This window comes from Anser anser (genome assembly GCF_964211835.1).
Source record: "Anser anser genome assembly, chromosome: 1".
In the NCBI taxonomy this organism is placed as follows: Eukaryota; Metazoa; Chordata; class Aves; order Anseriformes; family Anatidae; genus Anser; species Anser anser.
This window is the reverse complement of record NC_139720.1, coordinates 50,119,069-50,146,477: the sequence shown is the minus strand read 5'-3', so window position 1 is coordinate 50,146,477 and position 27,409 is coordinate 50,119,069. Positions and strand designations below refer to the sequence as shown.

General features: G+C 38.6%; 1 protein-coding gene across 1 annotated transcript in view; it reads left to right on the top strand.

The window, feature by feature from the left end:
- Positions 1-947: 947 nt before the first annotated feature.
- LOC310892313 (uncharacterized protein) overlaps positions 948-27,409 on the top strand; it is a 153,270-nt gene continuing 126,808 nt past the window's right edge. Inside the window, exons 1-2 of the mRNA XM_083819886.1 lie at positions 948-1,731; positions 3,815-3,968. Coding sequence (XP_083676012.1) covers positions 3,934-3,968 — 35 coding nt within the window. The 5' untranslated portion in view covers positions 948-1,731; positions 3,815-3,933. The remainder of the gene's footprint in view (positions 1,732-3,814; positions 3,969-27,409) is intronic.

The following is a 27,409-nucleotide window of genomic DNA, read 5'->3' as shown; positions in this document are numbered from 1 at the left end:
CTTTGCCAGAAGGAGTTTGAAAATCAAAGGCAGAACAGAGGCAGGAGACTAAGAAGGAGAGAGAGGTTCAGGACAAAATATTTCTCTCCTGGATTTGAGCCAGTAATTCAGAAATAGTCCCATTGCACTGGACCTACTGGTTCAATCATTGACAGCAGCTTTCCAGCACACAATTCATTAGAGAGGTGACAATGATCAGAAAAATCATGGTGCTATCACCCATGTCCCTTACAGGCAGCTTCTCATCTCTGCCAAGTAGCCAGCCATAAAAAGGACAGTTTATGTTTCAGACTCCTGGGCTGCCCTTGCATTTCTTCTCTGTCTCACTCAGCTGGCCATCTTGCCATTCCTGCTGTGGTTACAGAAGAGCTTGTGTGTTTGCTGACTGAGATAATGGATATCTTCCCAGCAGTTCTTGTGGGAGGGAAGGGAGGGGAAAGGATGTAAAAAGTTTGCCTGTCAGTTGACTGCATCTGTTATTCCCCAAAGCCTACTGAGAGTACAAAAAGAGGAATGAACATCTCAGATAATGCCCTATTATGTAGCAGACCACAGATCTTGCAAGCTGCCATTAAGATGAGATTCAGGACTGGTAGGCAACAGAACAGTCTAAAATAATTATCCATTATGAGAAGGTTGGCACCTTTCCTGAAAGCATTCTGCACTGTACCTTGGTAGAAAGAGAATACAAGCTGTCTTAGCCCAGTGTGCTACCTGCACGCTCTTTTTATATTAGGAAGCTCCAGTGTTTGAATGGCCCCTGGTATTCTGGCAAATAAAAAAGCATCCAAATGAATGGATGGCATGTGTCTTTTAAGAACACAGCTTTCCCAGGTGACAGGATACATACCTCTTTACATAGATCATTCAGTCACTTGCAAGTAGAGACACTCAGGACACTCCAGTGGTCCAGTGGTGGAGCATGAGCATCTGTAAACAGTTTGCTCACTGGGCAGGTGAAAAGATTTGAGATGTAAAAAATTTAGAGGTGTTTTACCTCACTGGAAAGTAAACATCATCATGTTTTGGTATTGTTTTTAAAGTTAACATCAGAATTGTGTTTGGACAAAAAATGTGTCTTTAAAATGGGCAAAACACTTGACTCTTGAACTTGTGAACTTGTGAAGTGAGGGGAGCCAAGTGCTATTACTGCAGTCAGCTCCTGCTTTTCTAGACAAATCACTTCCTCAATGCTATATCTCTTTCTGTCATTCCCTATCTTGTTTATTTGTATTGTGGACTACTTTCAGCAGATGTTGCCTAATAAGAGTCTGTGCAATGCTGAAAATTTTCAGACCTTACTCCATGTTCATTTTCATAGATTCATAGAATCATTAAAGTTGGAAGAGATCTTCAAGATCATCTGGTCCTGTTTTCAGATCTTAAGAGACTTATATGGAATAGGTTAAAGGCAGACTCTGTACAATGTTTTAGTGCCATGGAACAAAGTTGGATATGTCTACCTGGAAAGGGCACTCCAGTCCAAATACTGTTGACACTCTGAAAAATCTAGAAACTTGTGAATTCAGTTTTTAAGATCGAGCTTTGCAACTACTGGGACATTTTTTGTTGATGTATATAGAGAACTTTTCATTTTAGCTTAAAGTTCACATTTTCAAACTTGTGATCGTTTACCACAATGCCCAATATTATAAAACTTTTATTCTAGGATTTACTGTCAAAATTTGTATTCGAAAAATAAAGTCCAGGAGAAGACCAACCCCAAAACAGGTCTGTATTTATTATGTGACAAATATGGTATTTTTCATTTTGTGTAGAACCCTAACTAAAACTTGTCTAAGTAAGCTAATTTTATTTCAGTAACAATGACTTTAAGAAATGAAAGAAAAAATTTCTTTCATTTTGATTTGAGTTTATTTCATTTTGAGTCAGAGCAAATCATTTGGTGAACGGCTTTATGACTAGTCCATTCTGCTACAGTTGCTGTGTCTAAAGGTCAATCTCTTTACCCCCTAATACAGATTTTTTTTTGTTTGCATTGTTGATTCAGTCTTTCCTTCCTGAGTCAGATGTAACAATCTCCCTTTGACCTTCTCTGTAGGTGTTGTAGACTAAATTTGGCACAAGATATTAAGAGGGAATGCGCAGGCTTTCAACTTTAACTATGGATAAAGTAGGAGTAAGAGAAAAACACTCCAGCATCAGCATAGGAACATGAAAACATCGCACAGGAGTGAGATCCTTTCTTGAGCTCTTTGGGAATAAAGACTCTTAGGAATATAGTACATCTACTAACTCATTACTTAGGCAGAGATTAGCTCTTTGAAGTACCATATCTTTGAGAATCTCTATATAGACTACAGAGAGAGTTGATGGATGACATTTCTGATGTCAGCCTGTCATGTTGACTCTCAACAAGATTGATATTCCCCCCCCCCTTTTTCTTCCCCCCACAATTTCTTTTGTATAATAGCAATAAGACAGTAAGCAGAGTGTTTCCAGTCAATACTGCATTTCTCACACAGTGGAAATAACTTGGCCATCATTTGTGTCCTCAGAGTTCTTCTCTTAAAGACCAAAATAATTCCTTAGATCATGGACAGTCACTGTCCCATCACTTCATCAAATCATATGATCTAGTGGAATGAAATAATTTTCTGACAAACAGTGCCCATGTTCCAGATAATGACTTTCAAAAATGAACCTAAACCTGTAGTTCAAGTAGGGTGGGTTAAGCAGTGTAACCCTACCAGAAATAAATATTTGTGTGTGTGTGTGTGTGTGTGTGTGGTTTCATTATGAGAAATATGTTTTTAAAGTATTAGTTTAGGGCTCAGGACATTGAAATCCAATAAAAGACTTCCATGTCCTGCAAAGCAATGCCGAGGTGCACACAGCGCACAGCTTTGAGTGTGGTAGCAGTTAGGATTCTGATGTAGTGACTTGCTAGACATGGGATACCAAATTGTCTTCATATTCATTCACATTCAAGTATTCATTTATATTCAAATCTTCAAGCACAAAGATTTAGGTGCCATTTAGCTGCCAGAGTGCACTTTGGACCTTTGATGCCTGAGTCAGGGTGGCAGGTAAAAGCCTCCATTCATTCAGTGAGTGCCCAGTGGCTAGCATCCTCTCCAGCTTTAGATTTTGAAGGACGTATGACTGTGTGGTTATTTAACTCTTAGAGAAGGTTCATTTTTTAACAGTAAATCGTATTGTAAATTTTCTGGAAGACACTTTTATGCATCTCTTAACATTTCTTCATATCTTTAGGTGAAATATCTGGATGAATGTTGTCAGGTATTTTAAATTATTGTGGCTCTACTGTGATTTTTACACTGACCTATGTATATTGGGAACATGGATATGTGTACAAGTCCCTTCCCTTTGCTACAGGAAGGCATGCCTTTTCTTTGAGGTCATGGGTTCTACAAGATGAGGGAAAAGATTGCAACACATCTGTCATAGCTCACTATGTGCTTGCCAGAGCCTTCTGCCAGTGTGAGACCATCTCAGTATGATACTATCAGATAATCTGTCGTTATTTTCAACTTGTTTCTTAACTACTTCATGGAGCTACTGCAGGTTGTGCAGTTTGCAAATACATTTCAGAGGAGATGGTAAATTTGTATGATCACTGTAGGAGAACAGCCCCAAATGTTTTACACAGTGTTTCCCTGATGCTACAACCTGCATTCCTCTGAACACTACTGGAGCCTCCTTCCATCACCTCTCACAGTGTCCTCCCCATTCTTCTTCTACCTGATGGCCAAAGATGTAGGGAAGGTAAACAGAGAAAGTTTATCCCATGTCTGGTTTCAACAATGTATTGTTTATCTACTTCTTATAGAAGTCAACATTGATCTTCAGATACACGGGCAGATCACACTTCTGTAGTCCATATCAGCCTCAGCACAACTAGAAACACACCTCCATATTTCTGTAAGTGACCTGTCTCTCAACCCATCTATGGAAGAGGACGTCTTTGTCTCTGGAGCATTCTTGTAAGTAAAACCTGATGATACTGAGTTCCTGAGTTAAATAAATGCAAAAGTGGTGGCTACTGAATAGGAAATATATATATATATATATATATATCTCCAGGAATTTGATCCAAAAGAACCACTGTATGTGAGAATCACCCACTTCTGATCAGTAACACTCACACACTCACACTTTTCTGTTTTGCATATGCCATAAGGATAGTCTAGAAAGGATATTCTTTACAAGCAATGTAGTGTTTGAAAAAAATTTTGCTAACATCAATATTTGAAGAACATGACTTATAACTCCAGCCCATTCAACATTCCTTATTTTAAAATCGTCCTACATGAAAGAACTAGTGGATCTTTATGCTCAAACATTTGCACACAGTTATCTGACTTTAAAAAGATGAACATAATTCATTATTACTTTATTTCACTAGCTATGCACAACCCCTGAGCATATTTTTTGTCTATATATTCAAGTCTAGCTTACTTAGAGATGTTGCTTTATTTTTAATGGGATTATAGGGTTATCTATTCTATTTACTGTCCCAACAAATATAGGTGAGTATATACACAAAATAATAATAATAATAATAATAATAATAATAATAATAATAATAATAAATAATAATAATAATACAAGATTCTCCATCGCTGAATAAAGGATTTTTCAAACTCTGGGCCTGTAAATTGTGAAAACTGATACCACGTGAAGAGGAAGGCCTTTTTTAAAGAACGCTTGGGAAAACTTGCACATTTGAACTGCCAAAAGTAGCTGTATGTTCTATAGTCATTAGTTCCTGTTCCAGTCCTAGGTGGGCTACAATGTTTTCTGAATAGTGTTCTGTAAAAATAGCTTTTTTTTTTTTTTTTTCCTCTGAAATTCTGCAGGAATATCAAGATTTTCCACAACATTTCCGTGGCTGAACTGTACATCAATGTTTCTGACAAAAAACAAATGTTAAGCTGACAGTCCATTGGTATTTGTGTTAGAACTGGTCTGTGTTCCCTTGGACAAGGCATTGCTAGACACTGAAAAAAGACAGAAACCACTTTCAAATTTGCTTGCCTGTGATGTGATTATTCCCATTCTAAGTAACATTTAGCAGGTACTTTGTGTGCATGAGAATAGTAGAAAATAGAAATAAAGAGATTACATTAGACATTCCATGGAACAAAGACTAATTTTTTACTCTATTTTTGCTACCTTTAAGGAGTCCTTGTTCATGATTGTGATTTGTGGTCAACAGGAAGTTTATTAGTAAAAAGTAAATATTATTTTGCGTCTTGGTGTTAAATCTTGTTCAGTCAGGAAAGACTTGAAAGGTACAAGAAAGATTCAGCTTCCGTCTTGGCTTTTCTCCAAGAGAGGGTCCAAAGTCTGGTATTTTCTTTAGTCTCCTCCCATTATAAAAGTTCTGCCCACCAGCAGGAGTAAAAAACACATTACTATATATACTCGGTAACCAGGCACAGTGAGCAAATGCAGGTCAAATTTTTTTTGTCAATATTTGTGGTAGCTGGTTGTAACAAACCTCATCACCTACAGAGCTTATGTAATGAATTAATTAAAGGAGAGAATAATATTCTCAATAAGTATTCCCAACCAATAAATAAATAAATAAAAATCTGACTTCATCAAATTAATGTCTCAGCTCTATTATGTAGTTTTCACAACACAGTATCTAAAAATTTGGGTTGCATGCCCTCGGTCTTTCTAGCCACAACACTGAGATTTATGACAGCATAAGATTTCCCATTGGAACAGATGGCATACTGCAGCAGAATTTATTAGAGATGCATTTCCCAGGCTCTTTTCTGTACTTTTGCTACTTCCCCTCCTTTTCCTAATGTGACAGGACATCATATGGCTCTGACACTGAAATTAGCAGGAAGACATGTGGTTCCTCGCAGATCTGGTCTGAATAAATAATCACTCAGATTACTGACCTGTTAAGGCTCCTAGTTGGCAACAACACATAAAAGCCTGTGATTTCTCCCACTTTGTGGTGCTCCACCATTCCCTGAATTCTAAGCTGCTACATGTCTCTCGTGTTGGACATCAGAGAAGATAATCAGTTGTGGTTTAGGAATATTTTCATTCTAGGTCTTCCATGGAAGTATCTTAGAGTATCTTAGGTTAGTAAGAAGACAGATAGGTATCAAATAACATATGTGACTAGAGAGAATATGGCCAAGTTAAGAATTCTTAGTTTTCCAGGAAGTGTTTAAATTTCAGTTTTTCCATAAATGAGGTTTGTAACAGATGGGTAGAATGTAGGTCAGATGCAGCAGGCATCATAGTAAGCACTTGCTTTATGGTTTCTCAGATCATTTCTGCATCTCTTGTCACACAATAAAAGAAGATTTGAATCAGTTCAGGCTGAGCATTACTGATATGACAAGGGTTAGTGATAGAGCAAACCTGTAATGCAAAGGCCAGGATTCTGGCATTAACATGTGCCTTGGACCAAATTCATGTTGGATATGCATCTGCTGAAGCAGTAGAGTTGCAGGCAGGCAGAATTTGCACCCTCTTAGTAAGTCCTGTGATATATATGATACCCAAGGGCATGTGTTGAGATGAAACTTTTTCAATCCCAGGGCATCGAAGAAAGGGTCAACCAAGGACACAGTGGCAGCCTTGACTTTGAATTTCCTAGCTGTTTTTGACTAGTGCAATACTTAAGGTTTTCATGTCTGCCTTCATATTTTGAGAAAAAGCTGCTTGGGAAACAATCCTCCCTCCTCCAAAACAATAAGTACTTCCCAGTTCTTTCCTCTTAATAACTCGCAGCCTCTTTGGCAAACATATAATGTGTAGAGTTGAAACGATCTGTCTTTACACATGGTATCCTTCAGAGCTGTGAGGTCCCACTATGTAAATCCAACTTAGCTCCCAGGCGTGAGGTATGTAACTGCTCCTTTGGAGCTGCAAGAGCCTTTCTCCTGCTAACGTGTCTGCTGTGCAGACTACTGGCTCTTCTCTTGTGACGTATGCAGAGCTCAATCTGTGCTGCTCAGTCCCTGCAACTGACTATTATATTGTCGGGCAGAGAGCTAACAGAGATCACTGCTGTGAATTTGATTTAGCTTCATAAGGTAAAAAAAAAAAAAAAAGTGTAAAGATTCAAAATCATCTGTCATATTACACTTGTTTCTTGAACACCATTTAAACGTTTTCCTGACATCTGGCATCTTTTCCTAAATTCGACACCAAATTGCTTGTTCTACATTACTCTGTGTGTTACTAAGAATTTAATCCACAGTGGAAAGGTGAGTCAAGCCCAGGAATTATTTTCCTTATAGATTTCCAAGTTTGCTTATTTCTGAGCTGGAGACTAAATATTTTGAGTATTGTCATTAGTTGTTTATATTAGATTTCTTTATGTATTAGGTATATTATTAGATGTATAGACATATATTAGATATATTATTTCTTTAAATATTCTACCTTTTGGAACCAGCCAGAAAAGCACTTATATATGTGTTTAATTTAATGGAATTACTATTCTGCTTAAAGATACATGTAAGTACTTCACTTTCTGATATCCCTGGATAGAGCTGTAAATACGAAATTATAGCTATGGAAACAGAAAGATATGTTGATTTCAAAACCTCTGTCATAGAACACTTTACAGTTTGTATGGAAAATAATTCTTGAACTAGATTCCTCTCTATGGGTAAAAATTGGTTAGGAAATGTCATCGTTTCCTTGATATATCTCTGCTGCTGTTAAGTGAGAGTCAAACCTGTATCTTCCCCTGCAAGTGTTCCATTAAGAAAGTTCCAATGGAGAACCCGTGGCTGGGACCTGAGGACAACATCCACTAGAACTGGAATCATTGGTAATCTTTCCTGGCATGAAATAGCTTTCGGATAGGATCCAACAGGAAAATAAATTTTAGGTCACTGTAGAACAGAGTATCTTTGTGGCTATCCTGTTTATTTAAAGGGAATATGCAAAGTCCTCTTTCCCCTTACACACTAGAAATTTGTTAGAAACATCTTCATTGGTGACATTTCCAAGCTCTTCTGTGGGAATACTCATCCCACAAAGGTCTTTTAAGGCCTTTCTGAAGAATAGCTCCCAGAACTTGTTTTGGCTTTGTTTCTGATTCTTCCTTGCACTCTTCTTTCTTTGTCTCCCTACTGAGTTATTTTGCTGGTTCTTCTATAATCTGTAATCAGAATCAGAGAAATTCTGCCATGCACACATGGGCTGGATATAGTCATATAAGCCTTTGGTGTGGACACTGCTCTGGCTTCACTGAAAAATACAAAAAGTTGTTTATAACCTACTTATCACTACCCTGAAGGAAGTGCAGCTCTTGCAACTTCTGTTATCTTCAGAGAGATTTAATGTGATCCATCATCCATTATTTTATGTTGTCATCTTTCTAGACTGCATAATTTCAGAGAATTATGCTTTGCCTCCCTTCAGCTCTAGGCAGTTAGTGATCTCAGAAAATAGAGATGTATGAGTGAGCTGCTCTTGACTGAAAGGGTCATGCAAAAGGTAACACACTTGTCTCCATTGCAACTCCAGACTGCAGGTTCATTTGACACAATAAGTAGAATGGGATCTGTACTGATCAAATATCAAAATATCTTTGATAGAAAATTGCCTGTATAGAATGAATTTGTCACAGAAGAGTTTACCCCACTTTTATGAGAATTGGAAAAAGAATATTGTGACTCATGATTGTATTTGCGCCCTTAACAATGGACTGTTTCATTTGGCTGAATATAACACAAAAACTGTGAAATAAGTGTACCTTCATGTTTAATGACTCATCTCTCATGGATGAAGAGCAACTACCATTGTAGCTTTCTCCAATTTCAGAGGAGTTGTCAGAAATTAAACCCCTCTCCTTTTTACATTCTCATCCTTGTACTCACAGCAAAACTGTTTGTGCCTCCTTATTTGATGTTGATTTGAAACCATGCATAATAATGTATTATCAAAGCATCTCAACTGTGTTTGGCAGGGACGTTTTGCAAAGTAGTGTTTTGACATACCATGGCACAAAAATTGTGCTCTGGCTTCTGATTAGAGTTGACGTGAATTCGATAAGGGGCAGAGGCAGGGCTGGGACCACAGTTATCAGAGAGGTGCCTCTGTACCTCACATGTACCTCACTCCCAGCATGAGCAATTCCAGTATATCCAAACCACCATGGAGAGCAGAGAGCTACCCTGTGATACAGCTTCACAGTCACATGATATTTTGTATGTTTCCACCAAAAACAAACAAACAAAAAACCAAAAAGCCCTCGAAGCTTAAAACCCCCCTCAAGCGCAGAATGGAAATTATAGCCTGACAAAGATGACATTTCTCAGGATTGGCTATCTCCAAACTAGCACCTGTTGGTCACAATTGTTGAGTCATTAATTTCTTTTCTGGGTAATCAATTAGTACTCTATTTCCTGGGAAGAAAATTTCCCTTTGGACAACAGTGAGAGAGGTTGGGTAAATGATAGCAGGTTTGCAGATGTTGGACAGCTGCCTAATCCTTAAAAAAGTTTCTGGGAAGATGTGTTTTACATAGGAACCCTAGCATGTCCATAATCATCCATACATGTATTCATTCACATACACACAGAAGCGTCAGACACAATCAAGGCCTCACTGTTCCCTGTGCTGCAAAGATGGACATCATGCTTAGAACTAATAAATTCCACAGCTAATGCCACCTCAGAAGTGGTAGAGCTGTATAAATCAATTAAATTTGATTTATACAGAGAAAAACTCTGCCTTTATTGGAGTGCAGCTTGAATAAAGATCATAAGCAAAATTTTATCACAATGAATATCTAAATATATCTAATTGGAGCTAAGATAGAGAAGGAGAGAAATAAACAGGCAGACTTTCTTTTACTTTATTATTTGTTGTACATTTTATCCATCCCAACTCTTACAAGCGAAAACTAAAAGATGTTCATAAACCAAGAATTTCTCACAGCACATTTCTGTTGTTAGAGTGCTGCTCACTTCAATTCAGACTACTGAACATTTATAACTTAAGTCAATTGGTTAAACAAATTCCACCCTTTGTAATCTTAAACTCTGAAAGATTTACTAAATTCTAATGTCCTTCATTCTCATGTGACTAGCATAGTCAGAGGAAAATATGAAAACTGCAGCTGGAAAGATAAGACTTAGATTAAGAGAACCATTACCTCATAACAACACTAAGAAGAGATCACAAGTGTTGAATTCAGTTTGGATGTTACTCAGAGTGGTGGGAAGAGCCTGTGAAACCTCCTGTTGGTGGACAAATCTCTTCTAATGCAGCTGCAGCACTTAGGTAGCCAAAACACAACAGTATGCATTTCTTTTTCACTTAAAAATGAATAATGGTGAATAAACTTTCCCTGAAACTCTTTTTACCACAAAGCATAACTTTTCATATTCAAAACTACTGCTCCACGGTCATCCAAAGTCTTCAGGCATGTGAACATTTTCTATAAGGGCTTGGGTCTGAAGAGTAAGTATGATTCCTGAATATGGCCCATAGGATGGACAGGAAGGGGAGCCTGCCTAAGTGTTAGATGGCCAAAGGTAGGTGATGCTGTGCAATTGCTGGTGGTGCTTTTTATCCAGCAACATGCTCCTTGAGGAGTCAGCAAATCCTCGGGCTCCAGCTGCAAAACTGGCCATGTGATTTAATGCTTTGAGATATCAGCCCAGGGTTTTACATAAGAAGTAAACAAGTGGCCATACTCTAATAGGGGTTTCTCCAGGTGAGCAATGAAGTGTTTTTGCTTTTGCAAGCTCCCACATGTCAGCTGCAAAGGGAAGGTGTCTTGACCGGAGGAGAGTTGAAGAGGGGAAGAATAACAAACATTTCTATGCTTCTCTGAGCCTGGAGCTGCTGGCAGAGGAAGCAGAGCAATGTTGTCTCTGTTCTCATTGGAATCTCTAGTTAATACTCTCCAGGGGACAATTACTCAGGCTGGAGCTTTGTGAAGCAGTAACACCTCCAAGGGGTCAATCCCTCGAGGTAGGTGAGAGGAATAAGAAAATGAAGGTAACACGGGCTCTGTTTGCCAGTATATCTTTCTGTGTTGGTTGTTTTTGCCTGTTCCTGGAAATGCAAAGGGGCTAGGAAAGGTTGTGGACCTGTCTGTACATGCTTTTTTCAGCTTTCCTTTAAAGTTCATCTGAAGTTAGAAAGAAGAATTATCTGAGAATTGATTTTTGCTTCTGTTGAGCTCTGCAATATGTGTCATATTCGATCTTCAGAGAAACTACTTATTCACTCACGGAGGATTGAGCTATTTTTCATACTCTCCTTAGCAGTTTAACTGCACCCAGTGGGTCATGCCTCCAAACACACAAATCACATGCTCAGCTGAGCACTAGTGGCTTTTGTGACTTGGGTGCTGCTGTAAACAGCTTTTTCTTCTTCTTCTTCTACTGTATATATTCTGAACTAAGCACTTTTTACCCACAGAGAAAGAAAGAAAAAAGTATTTTACTTTCTCAAATTCTCTCTCTCTCTCTTTTTAAATTAATATATACATTTTTGTGGATAACTATTGATTAGGCCTTTTTTTTTTTCTTTCCTTTTTTTCTCTCCAGTCAGATAGAAAGCTCCCAGTGATGTGATTGCTCATGTTAGGTAATACTGATAGTTATAGGGTAATAAATGAGAACCATAATGGTTCTGTTGATCAGTGGTTCACATTTCTTGAAGCTGAACTAAGTATCTATAATTGATGACTAATTTTTACAAAATGAATTATAGTCAGTAAAATTTTCTCCTTATTCTGAAGAGGAGAGGTAATTCCTGAGCCGTAATGCAACGCAACAAAGTGGTGATTATCCAGTATTTTGTGATTATCACAGTACTCATCTGCTGCTGCTGTATTGTCAGCCAACACAGGACCCACTTCATATGCTGCCTTATAGCCGTCAGGAAGGAACAAAGTAGACCCCAGCTAGGACACATTGTCAGCATGTATTCCTGCTGATGGACAATATAATTCACCTATCCGTAGGAATTTATACCTATAAACCCTACTGTATCAGCTGCCTGCTGGGGTATATCTTTGCTCTGGCAGATTTCTTCCCTACAGTCAGGTTCTGTAGCAATGCAGGAGACCACATAGATAACCTAGACCTGTTATTGCACAAAACTATCTCATATTAGACTTTTAGCCAGGAGCTGTTGAAACAAGAAGGGCTTATATTTGTTTCCTTCAAGTGCTGATGTGAATAATACACCAACACTCATGGGACTATTTGCACAAAGTAATTAGGAAGGGTGTGAGCATCCTTGACTGAGTTGTGTTTCACAACTCAGATGTGTGCTCAAGATTGTTTGCCCCTGCCACTTGCCACCGGTGTGTAGTCAAGCTGAACACAATGGCTTGGTCACAGGAATAGGCTGGTGGCTGTGGCCTTAGATGTTCTCCTTTTTGTGTCTTTGTTCTCCACATACCATTTGTCTGTCTTGCCTATTCAGACTTTAAGCAATTTTGGGGAAAGGTCCATTTCCAGCAATATGCCACCTGACACATTGCGCTAGGTCATCACCAGCTCGTACATGCCCTGAGCCAGAATCAGGATAGTCATATCAACACAGAGTTTACCCATGAAAACTGTTGTCAAGGCTAATTAAGGAAATAGCATATTGAGAAAGCTAGATTGTCTCCAGGTTCCTTGTGTTGTGTTGTGCCACACTGCTACAGCCTATTTAGTTGAACAACATTTGGACTACAGGGACGTTGATGTTGATTGGGACTTCTATATACTACTATGATATAAGCTAGAAAAATTATCACGTGGTGTCCAAATTATTTATGACAGGGATAAGGAATAAGGTGAACAGCAGTAAGTGTTCAGCAGTGCTCTTGGTGCCAAGTATGAATCCTCCATGGCCCAATCGGGTTTGAGTATGAGGGAGTAAATTAACAGATATTAAAGAAAAAGTTAAAGCAAGTGCAGCACATATATTACTGTAAACCTGTAGTATAATAAATTGAAAACTGGGGGAGAGGGGAGGGAGAGAGAGGGAAAAAGAGTGAGAGAAAGTGGACGGGAAAGATGGAGCAAAACTCAATATCTTCCCCACTTGTAATATATATGTAATTGTAAGTCAGTGCAAAATTCAGAGCTCAGTGCATCTTTGAAGGTATGGAAAGGGGCTAAATTTTCAAAAGCTGCCTTTTCTTGTTAGATTTGGAGAAAGGGAGAGACAAATGATTCATAAGTGAGAACTACTTTTTATAAGACTTTTTTTGACATCTAGAAGGTAAAGAACTCAAAAAAAAAATCCATCTCAATGCAGCTGTTTCATGAACAGCAAACTCTATGAAAATAGATTTAAAATAGTTCCAGGTTATGGCTTATAAAACAAGGCCAGGATAGCTATTGAGCCCCTGTCTTACGTAATAGAAAAATTACTTGATTTATACTGAGTCCCTTTAGCTTTGTTTATATCTGGACTTGGGGCAAAAACTTCCGTAGTGAGGCATTCCTATTTTCATTTCTGTAACTTATACCACTTTGTTTTGTAATTTTTATTTTTGGTAATCTCTTCTGTAAACAGAACATCCTGCAGAGACCTACAGTAGTGAGTCCAAAGCAAACAGGACATCAAAAAGCTTTATATTTGAAAACATTTGCTGGTGTATGATTAAGATTATGACAGGACTACAGTCTGTAACATTATATAAGGCTATGCTATACAAACACTTGAAATGAAGAATTTCTCAGACAGTTTCTGTTATCTTTGAGGGAGTTTATGTTTGGGTTTCTTAGCACCTTATGAGGAACTTTAATAACCTTGCCTTGAGAAATCCCTCCCTTTCCTTTGTATGCAGCAGAAATGGATGTGTAAGCAGGCCATGAGGACATCTTTGCACAGGGTTTTGCACTCAGCCAAGATACAATAGACCTTGAAAGCAGCTGGGATTTGAGGTAGCCCCAGCTGTAGGCAGCAGCCCAGCACACAGGCCCATGGGGGCAGTGAGGCCACTCAGACCTAGCTCTCTCTCGCTAGCAACTTATTGAGGGCTTACTCCAGCCATGTGAGAGGCTCAAAGTGTGTGTCAGGGCGTAGCTCAGTCTGGTAGAGCAGAAATATGTGAGATTTGGCCCCTGTAGAAGGTAGTTTCCAGTCTAATGCATTTCAGTGATTTCAGTGTTTATCTTGCAGCTTGTCCTGCAATGAGAGGCAATGTTTCGTGATGTGGGGACTTACTGTTTTGTAACTAACATTTGCAAAAAAAAATATTGCTTTGATGTGGATGTCATTCAGTTTAGGCAGCATCCAAGTTTTAACCAGGCCTCAGTCTTCTTATTTGCTCTTGTGCTGCAGGAGTGTGTCCCAGGTTATTTAAATGACTTTGCTTACTCCTTCCTGCATAATTAATTTAATGTGAACCTAAAAATCAGTGCAGCTAACTCTCCCTGGAAAACCCTGTGTTGAATATGGCTTAGTTCTTCCCAGCTGCTTTTTATCCCTCAACCTTCTTCCAGTGGAGAGAAATGGCAGTGCAGGAGCTGCTGAAAGAGCATTCCTATAGCCATAACACTGCTATATTAAGACAAGTGACAAGGTAGCTTTTAAAAATCTCCTGACACTGCTGAAACAGAATGTTTGCTCTAAAAACTTGTCTAACCATATTAGTCAAAAGGAGCTACCCAGCAAAGAACAAGTTCTAGTCTCTGTGAAGGCAGCAGAAATCTGGCATTACTTTCTATTGACTGCAGCACAGTTACAAAAGATTTCCACTTGCAAAGTTAAGATCAGTTTGGGGCCTATATGACAAAGCATATTTAAATGATGTCTTCCCCCAGGTATGGCTCAAGAATGTATATGGTTTTTAGTCAGGAAGAATAAATATCTGGGGACATTTGAAACTTTTTTTTAGACGCTGGTGAGATAAAGTCAGCACTTGTGAATTAAAAACAGTCCCAGAGACAGTCCTTTGGACATTGCTTTCAGGAAGATTGATTCCTATCATCTTATCAACCGAGGTATATGCTCGGGGAGTGCGCTGGGAGCAGGCAGGCCGTTTCCACTGCTGTGGCACAGAAATGAATGGCAGATTATCTGCTCGGGTACAGAAGGTCAGCAGTTGTGCTGCGATCTCGGAATACGCAGAGGACAAATTCCTTTCTGTTACAAGGTACAACCCTCCCTCCCCACCCCCCACCCCTGAAAAAAAAAAAAAGCAATTGGTTTTAATGGAGTGATTCTGGATTTACACTATTACAGCTGAGACCAGAATTTGGTTCATTGTGTGTAGATATATCTATGAATAACCCTCTTAACCTGTTGGAAAGCTAATGATGGAAAATGTTCCCTATAAAAGTATATATATTACAGCTGTGTAAATATATTAAAAAACCCCAAACTGTCAGCAAGCTTGCTGGCAGATGTATGAATGTTTCAACAAGTTCTCTGTACTCCACATAGCTTCATTTTTATTCTCTACATAGACACTTGTTCATACACACATGCACATACACACATATATAGACTTAATAGTGTTTAAAGAGTACAAGACTCTTAAGAGAGCTAATTTTGATCAGTTAGCTCCCCCAAACAAACAGGATCCCATTACAGAACAAATGCTATGGGATGTGCTGCATATGAAACACATTTTATAAGCCTTACCTGGTTGCCAGCTATAAAATTCAGCAGGCAATCTGTGCAATAACTGTAAGAAGTAAGAAACAGAGACCTCTTTCTCTTCTTACACATTGTCCAGGGGAGAACAAGAGATGCCCTAATGACAGCACTGGAGTCTCCCCAAAAATTCCTCAGCAAGAGCATCTGAGCTTCTTGTATTACAGTTGACATAAGTTGTCTTTATTATAAGCCAGGCCAGTGGCAAATTTTTGAGGAGCAAGGAAGAAACAAGGAGTAGGTGTCTTGAAGTCCCACTGCCCCTTGAAATTACTTATGGAGAGATGTAAATTACAAACTTAGGGCTAAATCTAGAGACACAATCCATCCTTCATTTTTATAACTTTGTTTAATCAACAGAGTGACTCCTGACCCAAACTTGTACGTCCACTACTTCAGTGGAAAAAGAGGGGGGCGAGGGAGGATTTGACACACACTTCTGGTATTTTTAAAAGCTAATAAACTGGTTAAATCTCTATAACTGAGTAGTTGTAGTGAATAGTTAGTATTTTTGGCAAGACTGTTAAGACATATTTACAGCATGAAATTGGAAAATAAGCTTGTTATAAATAAACTATTCCCAGTGACAGATTAAGAAAATATTGGGTATGTACAAAATGACAGCATTAAACAATGAAAGTATTTCCTGAGGAGCTGAGCCTTAGCAAAAGCCACAGACAAAATATTTTTAGTGGCATTCCAACACTCTGTGTTTCAGAGCCATTTATAACAGAGCTCATTATGAGATACTCCTTTCTGCTACAGGGCACAGCTGGATATACCAAAAAATAACCCTCAGAAAAAGAAAAAAAAAAAAGAAAAAAAAAAAGATTTAAGAAATATTTACCTATGTGAAAGAGTCACAATACCTGGCTTTATTTCATACAGCTAATTTCTTCTCTTCAATCCACCACATTAGTTCAAGAGAAGAATTTGCCCTTATATCTGCATACTCTCAAGCCCTCTCTTCTACCAAGGACTTCTATAAATCCTTGGTCATTCCTGTCTTCAGGAGTATAGAAATTCCAGCAAAAGGTTTCAACCTGTATGTGCAAGCTGTAGTTTCCTGCTCCCTTACCACCCTCCTACAAGACAATGTATTTGAACCATCCATCCTAGAGTACACGCACAATGCATCTTGGCTTCAGCTATCGTGCTGGGCAGCTTTCAAGTGAATCAATCTGCTAAAAGCTCAGGTATATTGTCTTGTCTGTTTAGAACACCCAAACCAAGCCAGCAAACAAATATCTATAGTATACCTCTTCAGGCCTAAGATGGGCTGGGGAGGTGGAAGGTGAAAGGAAGAGAGTAAGTGTAAAAAGGCAGAGCATTTGAGAGCAGTGTCTGGAACGCTTTCAGGGAACTAAGAGAGAAATGCTCAGAAGAGGCACTTTACAGGCTTTGTAAAGGGTAAAGTAGGCATTGTCTGTGAAGGGGGCCTGGGGGTCCTGGCCAGCTGTGTTAATGTGAAGTGACACCAACAAGGGCATTTTGGCTATTTCTCTCTGGGAGTGTATCCACCTTAATCTTGTCGTGGCCTCCCTTGTCCCTCTGCTCATCACTCAAAACAGAGCTCACACCAAGCACTTTTGCCTGTAGATATCATTTTGCCTCCTATAGGACTTATGTTTGCTCCCCTGGGATTTTTATCTTGTTTGTCCCAGTCAGCGCAGATGGCATATCCTTTCGCTGGTCCCAGAAATATGCTCAAGGAAGAAGAAGGAGGTTGGGAAAGGGAAGAGAGGTGCCCTCTCTTTGCTCAGGGAAAAGCTCTATGGAGAGTATGGAGAGGTTTTCATCCAGTTTTCCTTCTTTTCCTCTCCTTTCCTGTGCAAATGGTGTAGATTGCGGGGGGAGGGGGGGGGGAGGGGTGGGCTCCTGCTCCTGCAGCTGCCTTGTTGGTTATGCTCACCCAGAGAGCAGACACGAGGAGAGCTGCCAGCTGGCTTTCCGAGCTACATGTACTGTATAAATATGTACACTCTTCATATGGTTACCTTTCTTTCAGAGAATATAAGTTCTTGGGTCTCTGACTGCAACCTAGCACACATCAAGTGCCACTTTGTCCTCTGCCCTTTTCTGCCCTTTGTATGCCCCAGTGTGCTGACTCTAAATATATAGCCAACACCAGTTGTAATACAGATGCATACAAACCCATGCCACTGTATGATAACAGCCCCGCCCTAGACCATGCCACCGTATTATAAAGTGTAGCTATCTAGCTATCTAATAAGAAGTATGGGTATTCCTTTTTTTTTCTTTTTTTTTTTTTTGCTTTCATTCCTTTTTCTCTCTCTCTCTTTTTTTTTTGTGTTTTGTTTTGTTTTGTTTTTTCCCTCTCTCTTTCTCTCTCTTTTTTTTTTTTTAATATTTATCAATTTATCAAAGCAATGTTGTCCATAACATCAACATATATATTTGAGATCTTGTACTTCTCCCATAAAAGTCCATAGAGATAGACTGAAGAGCTTTGGAAGGAGCTGAATCTCATTCCAGATGTTTAATAAATAAAAGTCAGTTGGTTCAATCAGTGTGATCCAGGTTTTTCATGAAAAATGTTGGATCCTTTCTGGACAATGTGGAAGTGGCAATGGTGTGTATTGACTCTAGGAAGGCACAAGTGTATTCAGACCTCCATCCCCTCCTTCTAAGAGACAACAAACGTGATAGCACATCTTCTGAGCTCCTAGAAGGATTTAACAGGCCAGTTCACCTGTGATCCTCCTGCTGTTTTGAAAGGTATATGCTTCATGATGGAAAATGAGTTTTAGAGTCCAAGTTCTCTTATTCAAAGCAAAGTCTCCTATAACTGAGGGGGGGATTTTTGGCATTTCTACTGACCTGATTTTGTTTTCCTGTCTGCAGTGCCTGATGTTATCAAAGGCTACACCATACACAAAGTTATTGCATTGGCCAGAATTTCCTTAAGAGATTGTTCCAATGACTTGAAAATTTAACCAGGGAATCAGATGATTCCTTACAGACATTCATTAAATATATATGCGCTTTAAAACTGATCTCAGGAGGACCCGTAACTTACTCTAGCCAGATACATTTGCTATTTGTTGCATATTTTTTCTATGAATCACATCATATTTTGGCGTTAAGAATCTGATAATAATGAGGCATGGTTTACATTAGATAGCAGAGGCCAAATTCTATTTGTGCATAGTGTAAAAGTAGAATATTTCCTTTGAAACTTACTTCCCTGGTACAAAATCTCACTCCCATTGAATAGAAAACAAGACTGTCAATTTAAATGGGGTTAACTTACTCCACTGAGTGGTATAAATGAGACTAACAACAGAAGACTAATAGTTGAGTCCATAAGCGATGTAGAAACAAAAATAAAGATCAGTAGAAAGAGTACTACGTTAAGCATTAGTTAGGATCCTACATGTTTTAATGAATCTGTATTTACTATGGGTATGCATGAGAAAAAACTTTTTACTGTGAAGGTGGTTGAACTGGAAGAGGTTGTCCAGAGAAGCTGTGGGATCTCCATTCTTGGAGATATTCAGAACTTGACTGGTCACAGTCCCGAGCAATCTGATGTAGATGAGCCTGTCTGAGAAGTGGCATTGGACGATCTCCAGCAGTCCCTGTCAATCTCAGCTAGTCTGTGATTCAGCAATTCTGTATCTTCAGGGTCCAAAGGAAAGTTTAACAAAAGATAAAATAAACCATTTCCCCAAAATCTGTGCTTTAAAACACAAGCTTTCTCCAGGAACAACTAAAAGTTTTTTTTTTTTTTTTTTTTAACATGACATAGCAAAATTGCTGAAGGCAAAAAACAAAAAGACACAACATAAGAAGAAGTGAGTGCTGGAGAATAGGTCTATGCCTAGGAAGTGTTATTTCTTGTAAGTTGTAAGCACAGTCAATAATCATACACAGAAATGGACAGTCACCAGTATTGTACTGCCCTTTGGAAATCCGCTGTTGCAAAAGTAGTTATGGTGACTGGCATGTTCAGAACAACTAGATAATAGGCAATTATAGTCAAATTCCTTCAATTTTCCCTGTAATTAGAGTAATTACATCTCCAACATGCCTATATCCCAAGCTATGAGCATGTTAGAAAAAGTAATTTGTTTTCAAGAACATCTTATTAAGCTGCATCATCTGTATTAATATTTCCCTGTTAAAAACTTTGTTATTTCCAATAAATGAAGTCCAATGTATTGTGCTTTTTGTATTGCAAAATTCATCTGTATTTCCCCTAAGGGTAAAAGGTCTGAAGCAGCTGTAATGAAGAAAGGTCTAACAGTATAAATCACTTGAATTTCTCGTCAGTTTGATTCTAAGCAACAGCTGCTATAGTCTACTTCATAGCATGTTATGTTTGCAAAACAATGCAAGTTGGGCTGTGTTTCACTGGTTATCCTTTTTATCTGCTGAGTTTTATTTCAATGTAGTGCTTCATTTTGATGTCCTCTCTTTTATAAATAATTGATTCTTATTCTGAGATTTCTGTGGATATTCTCTAATTTTGAAGTATGATAAGAGGTTGACTTCAACTGGATTAAAAGATATTTTCTTCTCAAATAAACATACATATTCAACTAAATTCTTTCCTGCTGTGTTCCTTGTACAATTCACTTAAGGGAACAGCATAATGTGTTACAAATTACCTTCCCTTGTGCACCCGTAGTTACAGGGCGAACCCGAATGGAATTTCCCAGGAAATATATGTACCTAGTAGTCAACTAAGTCAGAGTAGCTACTTTTGTACAAGCATCCTTTATATTTTTCATCTACAATGAAAGTATAAACAATGTCTCCCAAAAGTAGTTCCTTCCTTCCTCCCTCCCTCCCTCCCTCCCTCCCTTCCCCCTCCCTCCCCCCCTTCCCCCCTTCCCTCTTTCTTCCTTTCTCCTTCTTCCTTTCTTCTTCTTCTTCTTCTTCTTCTTCTTCTTCTTATTTTTTTCTTTTTTCTTTCCCTCTCTTCACTTTATTATTTTATTATTTTATACTCAGAAACATGATCAAAAAAGAGATCCACAGTTTGGCTTTACTATTACTGTATAGCTAGGCTTACTGCCCTTTCTATTTCCACAGTATTCTTTTAATTTCCTGCTTTTCCCCCAGCCTGCTTTAAACGGTGTATATTTCAGCTAAGCCTGAGGTAGAGGTTTGTAACTACATGAGAAGTTTTGCACATTCTGATTCTTTTTTTTTCTGTTTCTTATGAACATTCATAAGTTCATACATCTTTGCTTCTCAATAAATTGTAGGTGTTTGTTTCTTTGAAGAACAAAGAATTCCTGCTTTAAAAGCAAATATATACGTAACAATTTATAGGTGACAAAAGTTATTCCACTTTCATAGTGAAGTTACTGTAGCTGGTACTACTACATGCATGAAAAGTTTCAACCTTGTTTATAACATTTTGAAATGCCTAAAAGTAATGTGGTTGCCAATATGTGATCAGGGAACACTGACAGAAGCTCTGGTAGGTCTTGCTGAAGTAGTTAAATCAGCACTTCTTTCAACAAGGTATGGCCCCTGATGCAGACCTGGCAGAACAGAGCATTTTACTGCACCTCAGCTGTTCCATTTTACAGTCCTGGACATGAGCTTAACTTAGTAGTATAAGTTGTTTCACAGTAAGATGCCAGATTATGAAGTAGAGCAGCTGAGGTACAGCAGGTTTTGCTGTATCTGGAACAGGAGCAAGAATTTCTGGCAAAGGGTCAGTAACAAACAGCTGGGATGGGGGGAGAAGAGGCAGCGAGGTCTTAGACACCACAGCTGTTTGCTTAGTGAATGTGAGTCAGAGTCATGAGAGAAGCCTATAGTCAGAAATAGTTGAATAGTTCATAAGCCACCTGTAGTCTGAAGTACATTTCACAGGGAATATTTGTTGGACAGCTGTAAATGATTGCTAAAACTACCCATATCTGCTCTTGGATCATTTGCACAGAGAAAAGAAAGCTGTATCTGTAGTATAAAATATTATTTATAGAGCTCGAGGCCTTGTTCCTTGACTTTGAAGGTAAAACATTTTGAACAGAAATGACTTATCGTGTGTGTCCTTGTAACCAGCATGTCCATATTACTTTGCAAAATGTAATTCATATGAAGCTCTTCTGCAAGTGGCACTGGGGTATCTACCCCTTAAAGCACTGGCATAACTTTTTAGGAAATACCACAACAGAAAGTCAATAGATATTGAAGAAAAAAATGCTATGACACTATCAAAAATGTCTCTCGGTGTCAGGATACTTCTTCTGGTTTTTAATGCTGTTCTTCTATCATTTCTTGATTCTCCTCTGCAGAGAAGCGCTCACATCTATTTATTTATTGATTGACATTCATATCTATAAAACATGTGCCCACTGCCCAATCATCTGGGTGGATTCACACTCACAAAAAGCCTGATAAATAATTCACAGTGTATTACCAACAACTGTTAGAGAAAATAGGATCTCCAAGCTAATTAGTATCTGTGAGCACAAATGCCCTGTAGTAACTTCAGGTCTAACCAATTTCCCTGCTACATCTGCTAAGATAACAAGCCCCATGGATTTTATTAGGAAGAAGCACAGGTAAGCAGATAAGCGTTGCACTGTACCCTAAAGGCCAGCAGGACTAGCAGTACAGCTGAGAAACAAGTTCTAGAGCTGAGTTCTTCACAGCAAATATTTTTTTTGTCCATTACTGAAACTGGAACTGACAACAGAAACGCTCCAGGTGAACTCAATGGCTTACAAGATAAAGACCATATAGGACTTTGTAGTTTATGCCAATAAGTTCAATATTATCACTCCACAAACAAAGCTTTATAGGGTACTTTCATAAAAAATGCACTTGGAACTGAGAGTAAAATGTCCACGTAGTTCATTTATGAAGCAATAAAAGTAAATTAGTCATGGAGCAATAGAATAAGGTAAAATCAAATCAGATTTGCTTATTTGAACACTTTACTACCTAGAAAATAAAAGATAATAATTTGGAAAAAAAGTTTTATGTCTTGACAACAAAACCTTTAAGCAGTCAGATACATTATCTTGCATTTAATGAGAGGGCAAGCAAGTTGAAAGCTGTATAGAAACCTGCAGAACTCATTGACTTATACAGTAAGGATGTGGCAGATGAGTGAAATATATAGACTTCTGCTGACGTAGGTTGGATGCTTATGACCTCGTGGCACATGCCCTCAAGGGTTTAGCTCAAGAAGCTGAATCTGGTCAGAGATTTGAAGGGTTGCTCAGTGGCTTGCATTCCACAAGTTCTGGGGTTCTCTCCGTAGTTCAAACCTGTTGTGTGCAATACAGTTTTGGCAGCTGCTTTGCTCATTGATCTCATTAGGAAGGGGAGCTCTTCTTTGTGCAGTAGTGATACTTTTCCAGACACCTTTTACTGACTCTCTGCACTTTTCCCCACATAGATGATTATTGTCTAATAGGAAACAGTGACATTGTTGTGTAGGGATGAGCTGGCCAGCTTTATCTCTCCAGAGATGTTGGGCATTCTTGTCCTTAGATCTAAATTAAGGAAATTGTGTCAGAGAAAAAAAAAAAATTGAAAAGTCTGAGGGGAGTTTAGAAGAGACTGCTCTGTCTTGGGAATAAGTATGGAGAAACAAGTATGGAGAATTTGGAGAGAATAAAACAGAAGGCAACAGGTGGAAAAATGAAATATATCTACATAAGCCCAAGAGCAGTAAGAATGCACAACTAATCAGAAATCACATAAAATTCAAGTTCATGTACTTGTTCTATATTTCATTCAATAAAGTCTCAGAACTCCTGCTGCCCAATGGCCTGTAAATTCCAAAATGTGGGAAAATCCAAGAATCTTCCTCTCCAGTGACATAAACCTCCTTATTCCATCTACTATGGTAAAGACAAATTCTATTACTTGTATTCGCACATATCTACTGAATAAAATCAACCATGCAAGTTGATTTCCCACTGTGAAGATGGGACCAAGCTAAGGAGAGACTACTGAGACAGTTTCAGTGGTGAAATATAAGTTCATGTTTCCCAGCTCTGTTACTCTGTTAGGTTTTCATCTCACCCAGCAATTGTGTTTTGAACAATAATGCATAGCTTGTAGTTATGTATGCATTTATACAGGAGTGCAGGACCATTGCTTAAAAATGGCAGAGCAAATTTATTCTGAGCATGGTCAGAGAACTCTTTGTATCCAAGCTTATGTCTTCGTAAACAGGGTGACATGAGGTTATTTATTGTCTGGTTCCTAGAAATAAAGCTCATTGTTTTGAAATCATACCTTCAGAAGCAAAGATTTTGACCACAAAGTTTCTGTTGACCTGTGATTTGCTGATTACCAAATTGATGATATCAGAACTCTGTTTTTGGTACAGAGATTTCTATTTTCTTTGCTTCTTTTTACAGACAAGTTATTCTTACACAAATATTAATAGCAGGTTATTGGAGATATGTTTCCTAGTGGTGTGAATAGCACAGGTGTCTTTCTTTTTGTTTCTTTGCACTGGAATTTAACTCGGCACTGGTGACATATGAAGTACAGAGCAGAGTCTATCACCTGTGTTACAGCCATCTGCCCTACCTGCAAATTCAGCAGGGAAGAAGCACAGAGAAAGAAGAGAGGGTCTTTTCTTCCTGCTGGCTTGCTTCTTCAATATTTCGGGCCAGGGAAGGTCCCACTGTGGGCCCTGGTGAAGGGGGTTTCAAAGCCAGAAGACCTGCCCAGTCTAGATGGGCTCCCAGGAGGGCACTGCTGCCAACCCCTCATGAGGTCTCAGTGACCCCCCCGTGCTTGCCAGCATGCTCCTAAAACAGATACAGCTGCCTGAGACTTCACAGAGAAAACTTTCCAGAGCTGCCAACACAGCTTTAGACTCTAGCCCAGTGGTTTCCACATTGGTGAATAAGAAATCATATGCTGACGTGCACAATTTAAAAATATACCCCTCTTAACCTTTCTTCTCTTTATTTCTTTCTGCACAGATTGTAACTCCACAGACAGCATATTTAGGGGGTTATGTTGCATATTTCTGCTACCACAGAAACGATCATCAAATCTTTGTTGCACAATGCAGTTTTGATCTTCCATAAAACCTCCTGCTCTTTGTGCTGCAGAATGTGACACAGACATCCACTAAGATCAGAGACTTTTCAAATCCTGTCCCAGAGTTTTCCCAAAAGACAGATAAATTGAGCTACCAAAAGCATGACAGTCAGAAAACTTACCTTTATGTCAGAAAATTGACATGCACTGTGTATCTTCCAGTAACGTGTTTGTACAAAGCATTGAATGTCTGCTACAATGTGTTATGCAAGATCATCCCTGCGGCCAAACAGAATATTACAGTATTTGAGAGTGTCAAACCATCTATGTTTTTAGAATGGCAGGGACAAGTTAAAAATATGTTTAAGATCTTTGATCTTTGAAGAGCCATTTCCAAAGCTCTAGGGAACTGCCCCCCAGCACCCTCCTGTACCCCCAAGAAAACAAACCCACCCTTGTAAAATATATAGATACATACTTTTTACCAGCCTTCTGGGATAGACCTGTGCATCTCTTGAATTTGCTGTACTCAGGCATTTTCTCACCAAGGATGAGTGATCTTAAGTAATTTCACCCTATATCAAGTTCTGTGTAGTACCAAAAAGTGGGCAGGTGGGCTCCCTCTCAAAAGAAGGGAGGCAGCAAGTCTGGTTTGCTATTTGTCTTATTCTAAACTATGTGTCTTAGTTATTGTGGTGGAATACTGCTCTGGAAGTGCCTCTCTTTACTGAATATAGAGGTAAAAAAAAAAAGATAAGAAAAGATAAGACCTTCTGCTCTTTGACAGGTGAGATCAGTCCTAATAAATGTGATCCCTATATTATACACTTAGAGCAACCCCAATATAATTTCTAATATTGCATCTGTGTTTCACTGGGCCAGGTCTAATAGATTTGTAAGTTAGTGCAAAGGCATTAGTCATGAAAGGTTACTGGCAACTGGAAGTGAGCAGTTGGAAAGAATTATTATTTTATTTTAACAGTATTGTTTAAGGTTAACAGGAAATTAATTGGGACAGGAGGCAAGAAGTGTACACTCCTACCACAGGAAATGGTTAAAGGTAGTGCCACTAGGATGTCATATCATGGCTAGGGCCATGTATATGAAAAATGCAACCTTGAGTTCACAGAACTTAACAAAACCTCCCTTGGGTCTTTCCGAGTCCCTGTTTAGGATTCTAAGTCTATAGTTGTGAATCTTGCCATTTTCTGCAGGCCATAGAATAGAATATCCCAAGTTGGAAGGGACCCACAAGGATCACTGAGTCCAGGGATCACTGAGGTCTACAAGCAGACTTCAAATGACTTCTGTGTAAGCATTGTGGTCCATGAATTCATCCACCTGTATAAACATGGAGGGATACATTCATATGAACACAGTGCATTGAATGCATCAAGTACTTCACAGAGGAAGGAGAGCAAACTTCAATTTATTTACCTGGGAGTTAACAAAACATTGTAACTGAGAATTTATTATAACACAGAGTGTGAAAATGGGTAAAGATCTGATTCTGAAAATCACTGAGTGCCTGAAAGGACAGGAGGAAATGATGCAATCTGTGGGAAACATGAAATGCTGTTCAAAAGCTGCACTTTAAGAGTGTCAGTCACCATGGCATTGCCCATGGGACTAAATACATACAACAATTACAGTCACTCCCATTGGATCTGATTTTCCTCCTTTGGCTTCTAAGACTAAGCAGAATGGTGAAATTTTCTGCAAACACTAAGTTTTTAGTGGGACAGGAGTTTTCCTTTTTTTCAGACACATTATGATATATCCACCAGTGGTTATCACTTTAATAACCTGTCAATAAATAAAGAGAAGGTGTAGTATTTAGACCTTGGCATTTCTTTAATCAGCTTTTTTTTTTGCTATTGGAAGTTCAGTCAAATGTTAACAACTATGAACCACTGAAGTGTTAACAAGAAAATATTGAGAAAAGCTTTTCAGCTCCAGGACCAAGTCCATGACATCTTTCTTTTGTGACAAGTCTGATTCAAAGCTTGTAAACAGCCTACACATTTGTAAAATTAGGTAACGAGTTGGATGTAAAACAAAAAACAAACAAACAAAAACCCCCCAAAAAAACCTCATGAATATTTTACATTTTTTTACTTTTTTTTTTCTTTCCCTGTAGATTGTCATATAATGTAGTTACAGAACTAGCAGGACACAGTGTAGGCACCTGAGCAAACTCATATTGCTACAAACCAGTGTTGTGCAATCCTGAATACAGTTGAAGGCAAAAGCAGCAGGTCTAGTGTACCACAGCAATGACTGTGACACAGCTGCTTCTGTGTTACAGAGATTGAGTTGTTGGGTGAAGTGATAAGTGATAATGTGACTACCACCTCTCCTGAGTTATATTTTGCAGAATTTCTCTTCCACATGTTTTTTTTTTTTTTTTTTTTTTTTTGTCTGCACTGAGTGAATATTGTCCTGGCTTGTCTCTTCTTATTAATGTGATTGAAACTGCATATAAAATTTCAACCAGATCTCCAGAGACTGGAGATTGTATTTCTGTAACATCACACATTTTATATTGTTCAGCAACATGGATTAAGGCAAATTCTTAGAAAAAGCCAACATTTCCAGTTAAAGCTCTCTGCTTGTAAAGTTGCAGAATTATTACATCTGTATTATATATACAATTTAATATTTTAAACATAAGACATATCAACTGTAGCATCCAAAGTAACACTATCTTTCCTAAACAAAAAAATAGGCTCTGTTGGCAGGGTCTCAAATACTTCTGTACTGCTGACAAAATGTGAACAGTTTAAATGGTGACAACTATATGCAG